At 42.0% G+C, this 22,130-nt stretch overlaps 1 protein-coding gene across 4 annotated transcripts in view; it reads left to right on the top strand.

Annotated features, from left to right (window-relative positions):
- Positions 1 to 22,130, top strand: part of Aplp2 (amyloid beta precursor like protein 2) — a 79,294-nt gene that overhangs the window by 42,702 nt on the left and 14,462 nt on the right. For 2 of the 4 annotated variants that reach the window (XM_070038366.1, XM_070038365.1), the window contains exons 4-11: positions 7,505 to 7,617; positions 8,811 to 9,016; positions 9,635 to 9,888; positions 11,320 to 11,487; positions 15,123 to 15,253; positions 16,393 to 16,467; positions 20,282 to 20,440; positions 21,687 to 21,815. In XM_070038366.1, coding sequence (XP_069894467.1) covers positions 7,505 to 7,617; positions 8,811 to 9,016; positions 9,635 to 9,888; positions 11,320 to 11,487; positions 15,123 to 15,253; positions 16,393 to 16,467; positions 20,282 to 20,440; positions 21,687 to 21,815 — 1,235 coding nt within the window. The remainder of the gene's footprint in view (positions 1 to 7,504; positions 7,618 to 8,810; positions 9,017 to 9,634; positions 9,889 to 11,319; positions 11,488 to 15,122; positions 15,254 to 16,392; positions 16,468 to 20,281; positions 20,441 to 21,686; positions 21,816 to 22,130) is intronic. The other 2 variants (XM_070038368.1, XM_070038367.1) reach the window with 1 other exon arrangement.

Raw genomic sequence — 22,130 nt, 5'->3', positions numbered from 1 at the left:
TGTAGCAAAGTTATTACATGATTTGAAAAAGCCATGAAACATTTTGTTTTCTTTCAGAATACTTGCAATGTCGTTGTGACTCCTAAAACCATAACCCCACTGCACTAATCTCCGTGGAGACAAAGCACTAGAATAGACAGATACATACTCTAGATACTATGAAAAAACCCAGGCTCTTCAAAAACCTGCCTGATTCAGAAAGAAAAATAAAGCTAATTTGCTTTACTGTTAATCATTCACTTTTCCATACCTAGGTAAAATCAATAACAAGACTGTTGGTCGTGGGGCCTGAGCTCTGGGCCTGGGCGCTGTCCCTCAGCTCTTCAGCTCAAGGCTAGCACTCACTCTACCATTTGAGCCACAGCACCACCTCCAGCTTATTTTGCTTATGTGGTGCTGAGGAATTGAACCCAGGGCCTCATGCATGCAAGGCAAGCACTCTACCACTGAGCCACCTTCCCAGCTCCAATTTGCCCATTTTAAAATGTGTAATTAAAAATTTATAATAATTCACTTTGTTAATGGACCCATAGGTAATTCTTTTTAACATATATACTGCACTAAAAAGTAACCACAGAAACCTTTTATCTATATTAAGATAAATAATTACATTATTAGGGTAAAGAGATAGTAGTAGTGTGTCTGTAGCTCTGAAACCTCCTTCAAGATATTACTGCAGGGGCTGGGAATGTGGCCTAGTGATAGAGTGCTTGCCTAGAATGCATGAAGCCCTAGCTTCAATTCCTCAGTACCACATAAACATAAAAAACTAGAAGCAGCACTGTGGCTCAAGTGGTAGAGTGTTAGCCTTGAGCAAATGAAGCTCAGGGACAGTTCCCACCACTGAGTTCAAGCCCCAGGACTAGCAAAAAAAAAAGGGAAATGGCTTTGTGGCTCAAGTGCTAGTAGAGCGCTCACCTTGAGCTGAAGAGCTAAGGGACAGTGCCCAGGCCCAGAGTTCAAGCCACACTACCATCCCCCCCCCCCAAAAAAAAAAAGAGTACTGCATACTGAACCCAAATTATAGGCCAGCCAGAGGAAGGGAAAAGAGATGAGAAAAATAGGTTATGTATATGTTGATAGGTGCCTTATAATTTGGTTTGGATGTCCCAGAGTTTTTACCTTTGTCCTTGGGCATTATTGTTGTTCTTTTTTTTTTTTTTTTTTCCCCAGGGGACTGTGTGTGGGGGGGAGGGTAAGAGTTTAATGTGCCTTGGAATTCACATCATTCAAGAGGCCAGAGGTGGGACACATGGGCTCCTGGGTCATCATCCAGCTGAATAAGGAGGTGTCACTGGCTGCATGCTCCTGGTATAACTATGTTTTTTGTTACTGGTGCTGCTAGGTTGAGGACAAGGGTAATATCTTGATCATATATCGAGTGTTAGTTGTTAGTGGTAGTTCATCAAGTCTAGTATTGCACCGTTCATAGATGTCTGTGTTCATCCTGCCCATCTATGTGTCTCTTTTAAATGGCATTTGTATATTTGTTGAAAAGATATAGTCCAGTCTACTCCTTCTTCTAAATGAACCCTTGTATCTTAGATTACCACTGCTTCCTGTAAAATGTGTGTATGTGTGTGTGTGTGTGTGTGTGTATACACACATAGTAAATGGTGACCAAGTAGGGCAGAAATGGTGATAATGTGAAGACAACACAAAACAGGTATTTAAGGACAAGCATTTAGTAATCTCTGACATTTATAATGTAGACTGCCTTCTTTCCATACTAAAGAAGAAAGCATTATGGGTCTTTGACTGATTTTTGTTTTTAGTCATCTTGAGTTGGAGATTCTGTTTTGGACAGGAAGTATTATTGTAATGAGAAAACTACCAAAAGGTGGCTCAGTGGTAGAGTGCTTGCCTTGCATGCCTGAGGCCCTGGGTTCGATTCCTCAGCACCACATAAGCAAAAAGAAAAAAGCTGGAAGTGGCGCTGTGGCTCAAGTGGTAGAGTGCTAGTCTTGAGCTGAAGAGCTGAGGGACAGCGCCCAGGCCCAGAGTTCAGGCCCCACGACCGGACCAAAAAAAAAAATCTAAATCACATCTAGTCTCAGGCTTTAAGATACAGTCATCAGCAGTTGTGGATTGGTATATTATTGGAACAGCTTGCTTACATTACAGGCATTCTAGCCTCAGAATTCATAGTCACCCTTCTGACAGTATAGACTCATTCAGCGTGAATGTTCTGCTCACTAGTTTTGCTAAATCGTTAACTTCTCAGGACCTTGTTTACCTCAGTTAGGGATGGCTACTAGATTGCACTGGTTTAGGCTGTTTTATACCCTCAAAAGCCCCATAAATGATTTGGTGTTCTTGTTTGCAGCTGTGGCAGCACTTTTGGCAGTAGTTTTATTTATATGTATGGGTATATTACATTGGAGTCTTCCCAAATTGATAAATGGCTTTTGTTACTCTGAAAGGAATTTAAACAACTCTAAAAAGACTTTAAAACCTAGAAGGCTGGCGATATGAAAGGTATGGAATCTCAGGGAATTTATACAGGTGGGCAATAAACTGAAGCTGATCTGGAATCATGTAGGTTAGGTTTGCTGTATTGCCGTGTTCCGTAGCAAAACAATGCAGCTTTATGTTTGTTCAATAATGTAGGAAATTATGGCAGTTATACTGTAGTTTGGTTAAAAATTGAGGATTGTCATTACAAACTTGGATATAAACCTTAAAAGGGAGATCAAACCATTTTCAGTGTTCTGTAAAGCTGAAAAATATGGATCTGCCCATTTATACGTGTTTTCTATAAACTCTCTGATAAATAAAGGCAAAACAGAGCAATGGAATGACCAAAAGAGCAATTAGATGACCGACCCAGCAGATGCTGATTCCAATGTGCTTCCTCTTCAGTTTACTTTTTGGGAAAAGGTTTATTTTTCTGTGAAAGAACTTTGCAGTGGAGCCAGGGAGTAAAATGAGTCCATTTCTAATTTCTACATTTAGTTAACTCTGGTTAGGTAACATTTTGTATATATGAGAATATTTTTCTTTGATAACATGTGGAAATGTGTATACTTTTTTTCTTTTCTAAATGGGATCATTCTGATTGTGTGTGTGTGTGTGTGTGCACGTGCGCGCGCGTGTGTGTGTGCACATGTGTGTGCCAGTCTGTCTGTCTGTCATGGGGCTTGAAATACAGGCCTGGGCACTGTCCCTCAACTCTTCAGCACAAGGCTGGTGCTCTACCACTTGAGCCACAGCGCCACTTCCAGTTTTCTGGGTGATTAATTGGAGATGAGTCTCACGGGCTTTCCTGCCCAGGCTGGCTTTAAACCGTGATCCTCAGATCTCAACCTCCTGAGTAGCTATGATTACAGGCATAAGCCACCAGCTCCCGGCTGAAAGTCTTTTATTAAAAACAAGATAAAAGGTTGAGCTAAGTGTCATTGGCTCATACCTATAATCCAATCCTAGCTACTAAAGAAACTGAGGGTTGTGTTAGAAGTTAGCCCAAGCAGGAAAAAACTGAGTTGACCACCAAAAACACCTGGAAGTGGAGCTGTGACTCAAGTGGTAAAGTGCTAGCCTTGGGGCGGGGGGTGGGGGGATACCTTAGGGACAGTGCTCAGACAGTCCAGGCCTGAGAGACAAACTGAACTTTTTAGCCGAACTGAGGGCTAGTGTAGTAGTTCTAGCTACTCAGGATTCTGAGATTTGAGTATCTTTGGAGCTACCCTGGGCAGGAAAGTCCATTAGACTCTGATCCATTTAGCCACCAAAAGGAAGTAGAGGTGTGACTAAGTGGTAGAGCACCAGTCTTGAGTGAAAAAGGTGAAGAGCAGTGCCTAGGCCCTGAGGTCAAGCCCAGTACAGGTACAAAAGACAACACAACAAGAAACAGCCCAAAAGAGAAGGACTTGGGAATATAAAGAGTATGTCTATTACTTTTGTTTAATGATTTTTTAAAATTATCAAACTATCATTGAAAATTCATGTTGTAGAAAATTAAACGTGATAGATAATTTAACAATTAAACCCGATGTCCTTGTTGCCCAACTGTTTAACACTCATCAATTCAGGAATCACTTTACCACGGCACCTGCACCCCATTCCCATCCTCATGCATCCATGATGGCCCGGATACCTCTTCTTTCTTGGAAAATTTTAGGCTTAAAGAAAAACTATATTGGGCTGGGAAGGTGGCTCAGTGGTAGAGTGTTTGCCTTGCATGCATGAGGCCCTGGGTTCAATTCCTCAGCACCACATAAGCAGAAAAAGCCGGGAGTGGTGCTGTGGCTCAAGTGGTAGAGCACTAGCCTTGAGCTGAAGAGCTGAGGGACAGCGCCCAGGCCCAGAGTTCAGGCCCACGACTGACAAAAAAAAAAAAAAGAAAAACTATATTGCCAGGCGCTGATAGTTCACACCTGTAATTCTAACTGCTCAGGAGGCTGAAATGTAAGGACTGTGGTTTGAAGTAAGCCTGGGCAGAAAGGTCCTTGAAACTTTTTTTAGTGGGTGGGGGAAGAGTTTCTCAAAATATAATTTAAAACTATTGTGTACCAGTATAATATATTAATTTTACAAATGTAAAATTTTATAAGCTGTTAAAAGCATTTGCACAACAACATATTCTACTTCAGCTTTATTGCACAATATCTATAAAAATATTAAATTTTAAATTAGAAAACATAAAAATGATTTCAATGATGCCAGGTACAAGTTGCTCATGCCTGTAATTCTTGCTACTCAGGAGGCTGAGATCTGAGGATCACAGTTCAAAGCCAGCCCAGACAGAAAAGTCCGTGAGACTCCTATCTCCAGTTAACCATGATAAAACTGCAAGTGGTACTGTTGCTTAAGTGGTAGAGCACTCACCTTGAGCTGAAGATCTGAGAGACAGTGCCCAGGCCCAGAGTTCAAGCCGTATAGCTGACCCCTCTCCCCTCCAAAAAAAATGCTTTCAATATAGAAGAGATGATCTGATTTTAAAGACAATATAAGAATGTCTACCCAGAAAATAAACTTCTACAGGATACCAAGAGGACAGATGCTCCAGCAAATCTGGTACAAAGCTCTGTTTAAAACCAGTCCAAGATACTTATGGGTCACAAATAGTCATTAAAAAACAAGTGCCAGAGATAGCAAGGATGACTGAAATAACTGTAAGATGGCTATGAAGTTGTGTTGTTTTTTTTTATAGGTAGGAGATACTCAGAATGCCCACACTGAAACATGCTTCAACTTTTTCCAAGTGTAAGAAGCTACAGTGAGTGGTGTCTAGATTTCTAATGGAGACTGCTAATCCTAAAAAACTACAAAGAAAAAGCTGCAAGTGATGCTGTGGCTCAAGTGGTAGAGCACTGGCCTTGAACAGAGTCTCAGGAGCAACACCCAGGTCCAGAGTTCAAGTCCCAGGACTGGCAAAGAAAAGAAAAGAAAAGAAAAAAGACATAGAGACATAGAGAGAGAGAGAGAACTGGATGCTGGTGGCTCACACCTGTAATCCTAGCTTCTTAGGAGACTTGAGATCTGAGGACTACAGTTCAAAGCCAGGCTAGGTAGGAAAATCCATGAAACTAGTATCTTCAGTTAACCACCAGAAAAGCACAAGTGGCTCAAAGTGGTAAAGTACTAGCTTTGAGCACAAAATCTCAAGGACAGTATCTAGGCCCTGAGTTCAAGCATCACAACTGACCCCCCTCCAAAAAAAAAAAAAAAATTGAAAGAAAAGAAAAAAAGTAGTACATCTATATTCTTTCCTTCTCTCTCCCTGCCCCTTAACCTCACCCCTTATATGGGGGCAAGGAGGAACTTGTTAAACCATCCATCTAGGAGTAGTAACAATCTCCTGTGTAATAATTATGACACTTAAATATCCCTAGAGCCAGACGCTGGTGGCTTATCCCTGTAATCCTAGCTACTCAGGCAGCTGAGATCTGAGGATCACGGTTTAAAGCCAGCCTGGTCAGGAAAGTCCATGAGACTTTTTTTTTGGGGGGGGGGCGGTCATGGGGCCTGAACTCTGGGCCTGGGCGCTGTCCCTCAGCTCTTCAGCTCAAGGCTAGCGCTCTACCACTTGAGCCACAGTGCCACTTCTGGCTTTTTTCTTTTTGCTTATGTGGTGCTGAGGAATCGAACCCAGGGCCTCAGGCATGCAAGGCAAGTGCTCTACCACTGAGCCACCTTCCCAGCTCCTCTGTGAGACTCTTTATCTCCAATTAACCAATCAGAAAACTGGAAATGGCGATGTGGCTTAAGTAGTAGAGCGCCAGCTTTGAGCTGAAGAGTTGAAGGACAGTGCCCACACCCAGAGTTCAAGCCCCACAACCAATATGTATATGTGTGTGTGTATGTGTATCCCTAAATGTTCAAATGATGTTCTAAAATGGATTATATATTATTTGGTTTAGAATAGCTCCCAATTTTTTTTTTTATCCCTAAGTAGTTGTATGAAGAGGTTTCAGTTCAACAAATCAGGTTATAAGTACAATGCTTCTCGATCCCTGTTAACCTTTCCATTGTTCACCCCTATCTTTCCCAACCCCACCTATACCCTCAAGTTTAGGGGTTCCAATTTCACATGTGTACATTGAATATAATGACTGTTTACCCACCCTTCCTCTCTCCATTTGCCTGTCCTTTCTCCTTAATCCCTCTCCAAAAACATGCTTCAGCGTCCTGGTATTCATTTTGTTAAACTGTTCCCAAGTTTTTTAATGATGGGTTTTAAGGGTTCAGGCCATTTGTTTAACAGATTATTCCTTACTTAGGATTTTTCTTACTACTTAATCACGATTAGACTCAAATGATTCATTTGGCAAACACTGTAAAATGATATTGACATGCGCTTCTTAGTACATTGCATGTGTCAGCTTCTCCATTATCATGATATTAATTTGGTTACCTAATAGGATAGTTTTTCCAGTTTCCCATTGAAAACACACCTTTGCCCCCTTTGCAATTAATCACTTATTGATGATTCTTACTGGAATCCATTGCAATAATACTAGTTTCTTGGGCATTTTGTTATTGGAACATGTGTGGGCCAAAATAGGGAAAAGACTAGGACTCTTACTCATGTGAGTTCAGTGACTGTTTATTTGAGGTAGTCATGAAGAGTGGTATCCTATTCATGATACCCAAGAAAGTAAGAAAGTTAGTTTCTGACTTATGTCCTTGACAGAATAAGTTTATGTGACAATTATTTTACCTATTGGCATTAGAGATTGTTCTATACACTTGGATATATAACTGCCATTATTCTGCAAGTTTTTGTTATTGTTGGGTCGTGGGGCTTGAACTCTGGGCCTGGGCGCTGTCCCTGAGCTCTTCAGCTCAAGGCTAGTACTCTACCACTTGAGCCACAGCTCTACTTCTGGCCTTTTCTGTTTATGTGGTGCTGAGGAATCAAACACAGGGCCTCATGCATCTGAGGCAAGCACTCTACCGCTGAACCACCTTCCCAGCCCTATTCTGCAGTTTAAAAAGTTGTTTTCACCTTGAATCCTAATCAGATTTGCTTTTGACAAAGATTCTTTTTATTTTCCCCCAGTGGGTGAATTTGTAAGTGATGTTCTGCTAGTTCCAGAAAAATGCCAGTTTTTCCACAAAGAACGGATGGATGTGTGTGAGAATCACCAGCACTGGCATACTGTAGTCAAAGAGGTAAGAGTATGGACCAGGAAAAGCTGAACAATGTTGCATCTTTTAGAAGAGAAAATAGCACTGGTCTCCAGTCTTACCACACTTTCCATTAGCTTCACGTAATTACTTATATCTTTGGAATAGATTTTTTTTTTTTTTTTTTGGGTCTGGTCGTGGGGCCTGAACTCTGCCTTGGCACTATCCCTCAGCTCTTAAGCTCAAGGCTAGTGCTCTACCACTTGAGCCACAGCGCCACTTCCGGCTTTTTTCTTTTTGCTTATGTGGTGCTGAGGAATCGAACCCAGGGCCTCAGGCATGCAAGGCCAAGCACTCTACCACTGAGCCACCTTCCCAGCCCTGGAATAGATGTTTTTGTAGGGAAAGTACAGCATAGGCAACCCGCCCCCTCGAGTTAAAGCTGTTAGGTAGCCAGGGATCTTGCTCAGTGGAAGAGGTCTTGAGTAACATCCTCATCTCTGACTCTCACTCAAAAACATTCTCCCCACCAAGAAGAAAGAAAATTTCAGTGGCATTTCTTTCTTATTTGAGTTGGGTTGTGGCTTAAGTAATAGATTGTTTGCCTAGTGTATGAGAGTTTGATCAGAATTAAAAAAAAAAAAAGATATTGTACCAATACTGCAGCCCCCTGTACCCCAAATAAAGGAGGAACTAAAACAAAGGAAAGTAAAACATCTGTATACTGTCAATAGGACTCTCTAGACTCTCTAGAACAAACTCAAGTGGGAATAGCCAACTTGAGAAAACTTGGGCTTGGACTTGTGCACAGACAGGCTGGGTGGAGAAGAACACCTTTTCTTACACTTGTTGTCCATGATTAGATTGGTTTTCTGGTCAGTATTTTTCTTGTCCAAATTTTGAAGTAACGACTGCGTGATAACAGAAATTAGCATTAACCATCTTTAACTGATATTGATACTTCTTGGAAGAAACTCCCTCTTGTCTTTTTTTCCACGTTGGGCTTGTAATGTTTTTGACCTCATACAGTGTTGTAAGTTAAATAAAATGTACAAATCTTAATAGTATCCTAACTTTTTTTTTAACAGAAAAATGGTTATGTCTGTAAGAAAAAGGCATTATGTAGTAATTTCATAGTTTGGTTTTTTTATTGTTTTTTCTTTGTTTTTTAAAATAAAGCCAAGACTCGGAGGGTGTTAATGGATTGTGTTGTGATGTGAGCTGTGGATCTCTTATAGGCATGTCTAACTCAGGGGATGACCTTATATAGCTACGGCATGCTGCTGCCCTGTGGTGTAGACCAGTTTCATGGCACAGAATATGTATGCTGCCCTCAGACAAAGATTAGTGACTCTGTTGATTCTACTGTGTCCAAAGAAGAGGAAGAAGAGGCAGAGGAGGATGAGGAGGAAGATGAGGAGGAAGACTATGATGTTTATAAAAGGTAAACTCTTCCCAGAACTCTGAACCCACTGAACCTGTTTTCTTAGCCCTTCTGTAAAGTGGCTGTTGGTAATTGGCCCCTCACTGCTGGGTAAGATAGGCTTCCCCTGATTATGCTGCTCTGTAGCCTTCATTTCATTCTGACCATACCTGATCATATGAGAATGTGGGACTTTGGGCTTTCCATTGTTCTTGGCTACATTGTTTTTGTTTGTTTGTTTTTGCCAGTCCTAGGGACTGAACTCAGGGCCTGAACAATGTCCCTGAGCTTCCTTTTGCTAAAGGCTAGCACTCTTACCACTTGAGCCACAGCACTACTTCCAGTCTTTTCTGTTTGTGTGGTGCAGAGGAATCAAACCCAGGGCTTTGTGCATGCTAGGCAAGCACTACCGCTAAGCCACATTCCCAGTCCCAGCTACATTGTTTTCTGTAGGTTAACACAGTCTATGCTCAATAACTTCCCTTTTGCTGATACAGCTGGACTAAGGGCTTTAGTGGTACTATTTAGTGTAACTATTTCCTGTCTTTGTGTTTCAAAGTAGTGAAGGGAGCAATTATTGGGCTTTGTGCAAAGAAATTAGTATTAACCTTTCTTATTTTTTTTTTGTATGATCTTTAGTGAATTTCCTACTGAAACAGATTTGGAAGACTTCACAGAAGCAGCTGTGGATGAAGATGATGATGATGATGATGATGATGATGATGACGACGATGACGACGACGACGATGAGGAGGAGGAAGGAGAGGAAGTGGTAGAAGACCGAGATTACTACTATGACACCTTTAAAGGAGATGACTATGATGAGGAGAACCCAACTGAACCTAGCAGCGAGGGCTCTATTTCAGACAAGGAAATTGTTCACGATGTTAAAGGTAACCAGTGATAAAACATGGCTTTAAAAGTCCACATGTTAATTATTTACTTAGAATTTGTACTGCTTTCATCATTCATCACAGGTAAGTGTTAGAAGGAAAGGTGGTGTCTGCGCTGAAAGAGAGAATCCAACTCTCCTGGGTGGTGGTGGAGCCATATTAGCAGTGAGCAGGCAGGCACCAGGAGACATGCATAGCTAAGCCAGAGAAATAATTTGCATTAGAGAATAAAAGCCAAATAAATGGTCTGCTCTTAAAACAGGATTCTTCCATACCTTCAGGTGCTGGTGTTTTTTTTTAGAATGGAGTAAGTTTTTCTTTCCCTGAGTATGTTCCAGTCTATAGGCTATCTTATCTTTCCTGGTGTTTGTAGCTGGCAAGGTGAAGTTGGATGATCTTGCCCGTTTAAGATCATTAAATTGTGATGGTTGCATAGCCATTACACATAGCATCTGCTGAAACCAACTAAGATTAAAAAATCTGAAGAATTGGGGCTGGGAAGGTAGCTCAGTGGTAGAGCGCTTGCCTTGCATGCATGAGGCTCTGGGTTTGATTCCTCAGTTCCACATAAGCAAAAAGAAAAAAGCCAGAAGTGGCACTGTGGCTCAAGTGGTAGAGCACTAGACTTGAGCTGAAGAGCTGAGGGACAGTGCCCAGGCCCAGAGTTCAGGCCCCACGACCAGACCCAAAAAACAAAAAACAAAAAATCTGAAGAATTACTTAGCACCCAACTAGGGTGAAATTATTTGCTGTGGGGAACATGAAAATAAGAACACTTCTCCTTTCCAGGTACAAAGTCTTTGCTACAGTTATCACCATTTTAAATGTCCTTCCTACCAACATTGATGCCTTTGGTCCTTGAAACCATGAAAATAGGCAAATGAGGCCACTATCTTCACTATACAGATCAGAAATGTGGGGAGCTATAACACAAGAAATCCCTCTGTCACCCTACAATCAATTTAGACTTGAAAAAAAAAATTAAGAATTCCATTTGCTGTGTGTTGGTAGCTCACTGCCTGTAATCCTAGCTACTTGGGAGTCTGAGATTTGAGGGTCACAGTTCAAAGCCAGGAAAGTCCATGACACTCTTATCTCCAGTTAAGTACCAAAAAGCTAGAAACAGAGATGTGGGTCAAGTGGTAGAACACTAACATTGAGTATAAAAGGTTAGGGATAGTACCCAGACCCTTGGTTCAAGCTCCAGGACTGGCACAAAAAAAGAAAAAAGAAACAATTCCCTAAATACCTTCATCATGTAGAATGTGATGTTCGTACCACACACCTGACCTGTGTTAGTGAGTTAGATTAGTGAAGACTTTGGGTCCAGTCATGGTCCCTGCCCCACCCCAGCTGGCCTGTTGTAGCACTGTGAAGAAGCATTTGAAGCTCTGCCTCTGCCCTGCTGACACTCTGACCATTTTCACACAGCTGTCTGCTCCCAGGAGGCGATGACGGGGCCCTGCCGGGCTGTGATGCCTCGTTGGTACTTCGACTTCTCCAAGGGAAAGTGCGTGCGCTTTATATATGGCGGCTGCGGCGGCAACAGGAACAATTTTGAGTCTGAGGATTATTGTATGGCTGTGTGTAAAGCGATGAGTAAGTCCCGCCTTGTGCTGGCCCCTCGAAGCAGCGCTGTCCTGTCCAGCGTTCTGTCTCTCCCAGCTGTCCTTGTGACCGCATCTGTGTCATGTTTCCGCTGGCTCAGGTGTTTGCTGTCAGTCGTTTTCCCCTCATCTTTGTGCTTTCTAGAGTGAGGCTTTGCTTTCCTTCTGGCAGTCTGAGTTCAGTTTTCCGTGTCCCCTGCTTCCCATGTGTCTGCTGGTTGATTGTTGGTAGTGGTATGTATCTTCCCTGTTTGCAGTGGGTGGCACACCCAAGGGCTTCTTCTTTCTCATTGGCCTTCAGGTCCTTCGGCTTTCCAGGATGCTGCAATCAGTGTTGGTTGGGAAGGGATGTGAACCCTTGGCTATCTAGTTGGAAAGCACCAGTAGGTAACTGGATAGCCCTGTGTTCTATACATGCTTGTACCTTAGGCTTCGCTTCTGACCCTTTTTTGGATGGGAGGGGTAGGGAGGGTGTCAATCATGGAGCTTGAACTTTTGGCCTGGGCTCTGTCCCTGAATCCTTTTTTGTAAGGCTAGTGCTCTACCACTTTGAGCCACAGTGCCACTTCCGGTTTTCTGGTGGTTGATTAGAGAGAAGAGTATCACGGACTTTCCTGCCCAGGCTGGTTTTGAACCATAATCCTCAGATCTCAGCCTCCTGAGTAGCTGTGATTACAGGCATGAGCCACCTGTGCCTAGCTTATCCTGCTCTTCTTTCCACTTAACCCTGTTACTCACTACTGTGCTGTATGCCACCTTTTGGGATGCTTGCTCTTGAAAGGACTGACAATAGAAATACTTGTGAGATTCCAGAATATTGGAATAACTTGCATTATATACTCCAAGGAGAGAGCTCTGCAATTCTAAGAGGTCATGGCTGTTCTCTGGTGTTTGGGCAAAGCTCCAAGGACTAATGAGAATTCAGTCTGTGTATTGTTTTGGTATCAGACAAGGTACAGTGCCTTATTTGAGTTGGTTTTTTTTTTTTTTTTTTTTGTCAGTCGTGGGGCTTGAACTCTGGGCCTGGGCGTTGTCCCTTAGCTCTTCAGCTCAAGGCGAGCGCTCTACCACTTGAGCTACAGCGCCACTTCCATTTGAGTTGGTTTTATGTTAACATAGGTAGGAAAAAGTTTTCTCCATTCCTTTTTTATGACCCTGTCTATTCTTGGTGAACTGTGTTTAGAAAATCCTCAGGCTCGGCATATTTCCTTGCTCCTGGTTCTGGAATTCATCAGAGTAATGAGCATTATTGCCTCTTTGTAATTGCTGTATTGGTATTGGGCTATTGCTTCTGATGGTTTTTTCACTGAATGAAATACTTTGAAAATCCCTCTTCTTCCTCTTCCCAAAGAGGCTTAAAATCTTAATCTAATGCAGCACACTATCAATGCTTCTTCCCCAGCTGCTGCTCTAGGGACAGGCTATGTGAGTGGGGGTGGGAGGGGTTGTTGTTTTGTTTTGTTTTTGTGCTGGTACTGGACTTAAACTCAGGGCCTGGGTCCTGTCCCTTAACGTTTTCTCTCAAGGCTGGTGTTTTGCCACTTGAGCCACAGCTGTGTTTCTTGCTTTTTGGTGGTTACTTGGAGATATAAGTCTCATATTCTTACCTTCCCAGACTGGCTTTGAACCGTGATCCTCAGATTTCCTCTAGCATTATAGTTATGAACCACTGGCACCTAGCAGGAAAAGCTGTTTTTGACAGACTTGGTAAGGTGTAAGACACAATAATCCCTAGGGATCTTTGGTGTATAAACTTTTGTTTATTCAGGAAAGATTTAGAGATAACAGTTATTGTGATACTTATTACTTTGTCAAACAAAGGATCAGTAAAAACTGTTTTGGATTAAAGCTGGAGAAATTATGGTCCTTTAAAGGTCTCACTGAAAACAGGTGGCAGTCTCTACCGAAAATCTCAGATACATAGTGCTCTGAGACATGATGTACAGCTAGAATTACAGGATTGTTGCCTATAGCTTTGAGGAGATTGGCTGAAGAGAAACAAGTAGTTCAATACTTGAAGGGCCTTCAAATTCTGGAAGTGACATTTCCAATGGTCACGCACGCTTGTGTCCCTCCTCAAAAGGGAGAGAGGCAACTTCATGAGCCTGTCATGGATTCTGCTCTGAGCTCATCACAGCTTTAGACATGCTATTTTTTTCCTCTTTTGTCCCCATGTGGAGGCATGTTTTGCATAATCTGTTTGGCCCATGGATAGGTACCTTTCATGGCACCTAAGTTTTTATATTGCAGACACGTATTGTTGATCCTGTGCATATTGGCGCTGATGAAGTTGAAATTTTCCCTTACTGAACTTTGAGTTTCTTAGAGAATGTGATTTTGCTAAATGATACCATCTAATTCAATTAAGCTGAAAGAAAGTTGGATATCAAGATCCTTATAAACTAACATAGGACTCAAACACTCTTAATAAGATTTTAGTTGTAGCCTTTAAGTCAATCAAATGAAAGGGAACAAAGCAAAAGTCTTCTGATAGAGAAACTGGAGTGGCTGGTTAATTTCTACCTATATTTATCAGTTATATAATTATTAAATGAATTAAAAATGTACCGTTCTGGAAATTAGATGAATTTGTTTCTGAGTTTAAATATAGTTAAATCTTGGTGTTTGCTTTCTGCTTAGCTCCAAAATTGTCTCTATACACTAAGTTTCACATCATTCCTCCCCTGTTTGGGAAATCTCCAGTGACTCAAATTACTGATAAGCATCTCTGTGGGTATTTCTTGAGAAATGACTGAGTTAACTTGCTCTGTCTTTGTCCTTTCCTTTTGGAGGTAGATTCCAATGTGTTGATACTTAATTGCCAGGGGCCAATAAGAGCTATACCTGATCAGCAATGAGGTGAGGGCTGTCTGTTCTAATGGACTATTCTCTATGGAGAATAATATCTGGAGAGGCCCTTCCAACAGTGTCACAAATCAACTAAGCCCAAGGTGTCTTTACATAAGTGGAAAGATAAAAACTCAATTTTACCTTCATTAGCTCTGTTATTGCATGGGGGAGTATGTGAATCTTTGAATGATGTTGAGGACTCAAAATTATAGAGTGAATTTTGTTTCTATCTGGCCCACATGCAAAGAATATTTAATGAACTAGTTTTCCAGAGTAAATTTAAGACTTAAAGATTGTAGAAGAAGAAAGGGATCCAAGTGTCAAGTTGCTTATAAAGTGGACACTTTGTGGAAGTGCCTTCTCAGGGTCTAAATTCAGCCTCGTTTAGATGCTATTAGTGACAGAACAGTAGAGTAGTTATATTTAGGCTTTTAGATTTTTAAGCACTGAAGGGAAGGAAGGTATAGAAGCAGGTATTTCTTTTTTCTGGTTAAGTGGAGATACCTCTTGGGTGTTGAAGATACTGGAGGTTGAGCTACCAATAAATTGCTGTATTAGCATGGACTGACATGGTTGATGAATATTATGTAAAGAAGATTGCCCACTGTAATCCAACAGAGTGAAGTCTTGGCAGACAGCAACACCCTGCCCTTTTAGCAAGCTACAAGACAAATTGAGTCCATCCTGCAGGTCCTGAGCTGAGTTTTCTTCCTAGAACACTTTTAATATTATGCCTGAACCAAAAAGACAAATTAATTCTCTGTAATTTTGTTTCAGTTCCCCCAACACCTCTGCCAACCAATGATGTTGATGTGTATTTTGAGACGTCAGCAGATGATAATGAGCATGCTCGCTTCCAGAAGGCTAAGGAACAATTGGAAATTCGGCACCGCAACCGAATGGACAGGGTAAACTTGCCTACTTCCTATCTTCGTGGTGTTCAGCATCTAGTAGTCTGGTAGTTTTTAATGTATGGTGGTAGAGATCCAACCCTGGGCCTTTACATCACTGTTATTTACAAATAGATGAAAATTATTAGCCATGAGAAAAGGTAACCGTGAAAACATCTTAGATGGGGCTGGTAATGTGTGGCTTAGTGGTAGAATGCTTGCCTAGCATGCATGAGGCTCTGGGTTTCATTCCTTGGTACCATATAAACAGAAAGCCGGAAGTGGTGCTGTGCTGAAGTGGTACAGCCTTGAACAAAAGAAGCTCAGGGACAGTGCCGGGCCCTGAGTTCAAGTCTCAGGACTGGCCAAAAATCCCCACCAAAAATGTTAGATGAAGCTAACATATTAAAACATTCTACTATATACCATTGGGAGTAGAAGGCGATTCTATGACTTGAGACGAACAGTCTTTTTTTTTTTTTTTTTTTGGTTGATCCTGGGGCTTGAACTCTGGGCCTGAGCACTGTCCCTCAGCTCTTCAGCTCAAGACGAGCGCTCTACCACTTGAGCTACAGCGAGCGCCACTTCTGTTTTTCTGGTGGTTTATTGGAGATAAAGGTCTCACGGACTTTCCTGCCCGGGCTGGCTTTGAACCGGGATCCTCAGATCTCAGCCTCCTGAGAGCCACCAGCACCTGGCGGAAGAATAGTCTTAAGTGTTGGAGCAGTGGCTATCCAGAGTGCAGCTTCCCTCTGGACTCACTCTGGATTGAAAGGAAGTTGACAAAGGCATCCTTCCCTAGGTCTGAGCTCCACCAGACAACGTGCGCTGGACTTACCCATATCAGTTCTGAGAACTAGGCATGACCATCATTTTTATTTTATTTATTTGATAAGAGGACAAAGGCACAGAGACTTTTAAATAACTTGCCCAAGGTTATGTAACAAGGAGGTCAGAGAATTGAGGCTTTCATCTAGGGATAGCCAAGGTCTAGAATCCTCTGGGTTAACAGCTCTGAGCCTCACAAGGGATCATATGATCGGTTTCCATTTGCACAGTTTCCGCCGACATTGGATTCAGCGCCTGGCTGTATTTTTAGAAAATGAGGAAGTTGTTTCAGAGAATCATTCTGTGGTGGGTGTTTTTGACCTTTGTAGGTAAAGAAGGAATGGGAAGAGGCAGAGCTTCAAGCCAAGAATCTCCCCAAAGCAGAGAGACAGACCCTTATTCAGGTAAGATGTGTTCTCCAGGGACAAGAGACAAAGCATCCAGTCTGGCCAGTTGAAATTATGGTTAGAGTCAAACTCCCAGCAAATTTGAATTTGACACCTCCTTTGAGTCAAGAGCTTAAGTTACAAGGAAGTTGTAGCTGACCTATTTTTTCTTTTTCACCTCTAGTATTGCTCACCTATGGCAGAAGGAAACCAAATCCTCTCCCAGAGCACACCCAATTCATGCCAGGAAGTAACCTTAGCTCAGCTGCCGTTTGTTAATTCTGGTCCTGGCAAAAGTTCTCTGTCATCTTTGTTCTTGGGCTGTGACTTGTTTTTCATCAGTACTGGTTTTTTTTTTCCCCCCCAGACTAAATCAAAAGTACAAAAAGCATTTCTAATTCCAGTTCATCTATGACTTCATAAGAATACAACGTTAAAATCATAGTAACAGAGTATGTTTCTCTTCTGTAGGAGAGATTGCTAGATACATGGATAGCAAATCATATGATTGATTTTGGAAAATGGTTAACTGTCCCTCCGTCCCTCCTTCCCAGAATTATTGCACTTAGTTTTTCATGGAAATACCATTTCTTGCCGGTGCTGGTTGCCTCATGCCTGTAATCTTAACTACTTAGGAGGCTGAGATCTGAGGATGACAGTTCAAAGCAGAAAAGTCCCTGTGAGACTGTTATGTCCAATTAACCACTCAAAGACTGGAAGTAGAGCTGTGGCTCAAAGTGGTAGAGCACTAAGCTTTGATGAAAAGAGCTTAGGGACAACACTCAAAGCCCTGAGTTCAAGCCCTAAGACTGACAAAAGAAAAAAAGCAAGAATACTAATTCTGGAGAAGACCTTTTTTTTATTGGTCTCCTAAAAAAATCTGAATTTTAATTTATGCACAACAAGCCAATGGACCTTGTGCAAGGAAATTTACTTCTTTTTTTTTGTTGTTGTTGTTTTGTTTTGTTTTGGGTCCGGGCGTGGGGCATGAACTCTGGGCCTGGGCGATGTCCCTCAGCTCTTCAGCTCAAGGCTAGCGCTCTACCACTTGAGCCACAGCACCACTTCCGGCTTTTTTTTTCTTTTTGCTTATGTGGTGCTGAGGAATCGAACCCAGGGCCTCATGCATGCAAGGCAAGTGCTCTACCACTGAGCCACCTTCCCAGCCCAAGGAAATTTACTTCACTATCACTAGTCCTTAAGCTCTACCTCACAAATTACTTGCCCTTTACCACTAACATTATATTGTTATGTTTTAATTTTTTAGTACTAGAAATTGAACTCAGGGCCCGAGTTTACTTGGTCAGCACCAGCACTTTTACCATTTTGTACTATGCCCTGTCCTGTGGCTTTTTAATTTGTCAGGGTCTTTCATTAACTCTGGGGTTGTATCAAACTGGATTTTTCTACCTCCAGCTTTGAATAGCTGGGACCATAGACCTTTTTTGAGATAGGATTTCAATAACCTTAGCTTTGACTGGTCTCAAACCACAATCCTGTCTGTGCCTCCTCAGTAACTCATACTGTCAGAACTTTTTTTTTTCCCCCTCCGAACTTTGTTTTTTTGGGGGGGGGGGAAGGGTCCAGTTGTGGGGCCTGAATCCTGGGCCTGGGCGCTGTCCCTCAGCACTTCAGCTCAAGGCTAGTGCTCTACCACTTGAGCCACAGCGCCACTCCCGGCTTTTTTCTTTTTCTTTTTCTTTTTCTTTTCTTTTCTTTTTTTTTTTTTTTTTTGGTCCGGTTATGGGACCTGAACTCTGGGCCTGAGCACTGTCCCTCAGCTCTTCAGCTCAGGGCTAGTGCCCTACCACTTAAACCACAGCGCCACTTTCGGCTTTTTTCTTTTTGCTTATGTGGTGCCGAGGAATCGAACCCAGGGCCTCAGGCATGCAAGGCAAGCGCTCTACCACTGAGCCAACTTCCCAGCCTCCCGGCTTTTTTCTTATGTGGTGCTGAGCAATCGAACCCATGGCCTCAGGCATCCAAGGCAAGTGCTTTACCACTGAGCCACCTTCCCAGCCTCCCCCCCCCCCCCCCCCCCGCTCCGAACTTTTTATTTTTATTTTATTTATTAATGTTTTTTACAAACTATATTTGCAATGGAGTTTACAATTAATGTCATGAGTAAGATAAGATAGTTAACATTATGAATTTATCCCTTAAAGAAATAATACTGAATTTGGCTACTGAGTCATTTGTGAAAATTACTTTTTTGTCTGTCATGGGGCTTGAACTCTGGGCCTAGGTGATGTTCCTCAGCTCTTTAACTCAAGGCTAGTGCTCTACCACTTGAGCCACAGCGCCACTTCTTTTTTTTCTGAGTGGTTTATTAGAGATAAGAGTCTCACAGACTTTCCTGCCCCGGCTGGCTTTGAACAGTGATCCTTTGATCTCAGCCTCCTGAGTAGCTAGGATTACAGGTGTGAGCCACCAGTGCTCTGCTGAAAATTACTTTTATATACACAACAGAAAATATTTTTCTTGAACAGTGCAATTGGCTGATGTGATTGACATGGAGTTACTGGAAAATTCTTTTTTCTTTGGTGATACTAGACATTGAACTGCTCTGTGACTTGAACCAACAACTCTAATCCTTTGCTTTTAGTCTGTTTTTCAGATAATGTCTCTCAATTTTGCCCTAGGCTTGCCATAGACTTCCATGTAACTACCTCTGCTTCTTTAGTAACTGGCACTAGCTTGCTTCCCCCCACCCTATTTTCTTCTGATTCTGTGTCCTCCTAGCTTCCCTCTTATGTACAAATATATATACCATATGTGGGGTCAAGAATATAGAGTCATCTAAAAATGATGCGACAAGTTAAGAAGTTCTGTTTACTTTGTCATATCTTGTTGCCTTTTGAATTTAACATCCGCATATCAGGGAGACCATATACCATTTGTTTCTCTGATCTTGGCTTATTTCACTCAACATGATTTCTAATAGTTCCATCCATTTCCCTGCAAATGCCATTATTTTGTCCTTTTTAATGGCTGTGTAATATTCTGTTGTATATAGGTACCTCAGTTTTACCATACATGTATAGTGAGGCATCTGGGTTGTTTCCATTTTTGGTGCTGTGCATGTCTCCTTGTATCCTGGTTCCTGTTGTTCAGGGTAGATGCCTAGGAGTAGTATGGCTGGATTGTAGGGAAGGTCTATCTTTAGTTTTCTGAGGAACCTCCAGCCTGCTTTCCAAAGTGGTTGAATTAGTTTATATTCCCACCAGCAGTGCAGTAGGATTCCTCTTTCTCTGCATCTCCGCCAACATTTGTCGTCTGAATTTAGGTTGTAGGCCATTCTAACAGGTAAGGTATCTCAGGGTTGTTTTTATTTGCATTTCCTTTATAGCCAGAGCTAATGAAAACTTCCTCATGTTTTTCTTTGCCATCTTTATCTAGACCGTCACAACTTTTAACATGATTCAGTGTAACCTACCACATTTGACCTGATTGTGTTTCAATATACCTCATCTATTAACCACTTATTTCAGGGCTGGCACCTTGTTATAACATAGAAAGGACAGTATTTCTTTTACTATAGTGCTATAGTGTACATTGAAAACCCAGGCAATTGAGCTTGACACAATAGTAATTTTCAGTTGGGGAAATGCTAAACAGTTCTTTTCACACTGAAATGTGACTGGTTTTTCTAATGTAAGGAAGTACTGATGCTGGTAGAAATTATGTAAAGTACACCTTACCTTCATCCTACCCTGTTGGATTCTCTGACCTTGTTCCTGCCTTGGATAGGCACTGGACAAAGAAGGGTGCTTACTTAGATTACCCCCTCCAGCTACTACAAATTAGCATTGTTCTTCCTTTCTGGATACAGCATTTCCAAGCTATGGTTAAAGCTTTAGAGAAGGAGGCTGCCAGTGAGAAGCAACAGCTGGTGGAAACCCATCTGGCTCGAGTGGAAGCCATGCTGAATGACCGCCGACGGATGGCTCTGGAGAATTACCTGGCTGCCCTGCAGTCTGACCCACCTCGGGTGAGTTGCAATCTGAGCTGTACCTTAGTCTTCTTCAGTGTTGCCTCCCCTAAGGTAGCATACTTAATGGAATTTCAATGAATGGCACACACAGGTTGGTAAAAACTTTTTTTTTTTTTTTTTTTTGCCAGTCCTGGGGCTTGAACTCAGGGCCTGGGCACTGTCCTTGAGCTGCTTCTTTTGTTCAAGGCTAGCACTTTACCACTTGAGCCACAGTGCCACTTCTGGCTTTTTCTGTTTATGTAGTACAGAAGAATTGAACCCACGGGGCTGGGAAGTTGGCTCAGTGGTAGAGCGCTTGCCTTGCATGCCTGAGGCCCTGGGTTTGATTCCTCAGCACCACATAAGCAAAAAGAAAAAAGCCGGAAGTGGCGCTGTGGCTCAAGTGGTAGAGAGCTAGCCTTGAGCTGAAGAGCTGAGGGACAGCGCCCAGGCCCAGAGTTCAGGCCCCACAACTGGACCCACCCCCCAAAAAAAGAATTGAACCCAGTGCTTCATGCATGCTAGGCAAGCACTCTACCACTAAGCCACATTCCCAGCCCCTTAAAAACTTTATTTTTATGACAAGTTTTGACAAAGATTGAAGGTAATGATATTTTATTGAGAAAGATAGTTTCTTGTTACTTGGTAGCCTAAAAAAGCTTTCAGGGATACAGTTTTCATAGTTAAACTTTGCTTTTTCTTCAATTTTGGTGCTGGTCCTAGGTGCTTGGTCCAAAGGCCTTGGATACTTTCCCTGAGCTTGTTTGCTCAAGGCTGGTACTCCACCACTTGAGCCATAGCTCTACTTCTGGCTTGTTTGGTAATTAATTGGAGATAAGAGTATCCAAGGCTTTCTGCCCTGGCTGGCTTTGAACCATGATCCTCAGGTCTCAGCCTCCTGCGTAACTAGTATTATAGGCATGACTCACTAGTGCCTGGCTAAGCTTTACATTCTTTTTTTTTTTTTTTAAATGATTTTATTGTTATTAAGGTGTTATTACAGCAGGGTTATGAGGTAATGAGGATTATCAGGTAATGAATACATTTTTTTCTGAACAACTTAAAAAATATTTTTATTGTTAGTATTATGGTGATATACAAAGGGGTTACAGTTACATAAGTAAAGTAAAGAGTACATTTCTTTTTCTTCACCCCTTCCTTTGCTTTGCCCTGGTTTCCCTCTCTTGAATGAACTGTTTAGCTTTTGTTTTCCTTACCTATTGGAATTTTCTGGGTGTCAAACAACTGTTGTTCTCTCTTGCAGCCTCATCGCATTCTCCAAGCCTTGCGGCGTTATGTCCGTGCTGAGAACAAAGATCGCTTGCATACCATTCGTCATTATCAGCACGTGTTGGCTGTTGACCCAGAAAAGGCAGCACAGATGAAATCCCAGGTATGCTGGACACAGAACTTGCCACCTCCAGAGTATTTCCACAGGGGACATGTGCCTGTGCTCATGATGCAGGAGCACTGTTACTTGTGTTTGTTATTATCCCTGAACATGTTTTTTGGTTTCCAAAGATATTTGGTACATGATTTTTGAATTAAAAAAGTTTTTTAAATTTATTGTACTTTACATTAAGTAGTTGGTATTTAAACAGGTGCTGAAAAATTGAGAATTATGATTATATTGAAAAGGAAGAGTCCTGAAGTATCTTTAGGAAGACAGCTAGAAAAATGGGTCTTGTCAGGAACTAGTTAGGCTTTT

Source organism: Dipodomys merriami, unplaced genomic scaffold, assembly GCF_024711535.1.
Source record: "Dipodomys merriami isolate MVZ:Mamm:240054 unplaced genomic scaffold, mDipMer1.0.p SCAF_29, whole genome shotgun sequence".
NCBI classification, from domain to species: domain Eukaryota; kingdom Metazoa; phylum Chordata; class Mammalia; order Rodentia; family Heteromyidae; genus Dipodomys; species Dipodomys merriami.
This window is presented reverse-complemented; position numbering and strand designations above follow the sequence as displayed.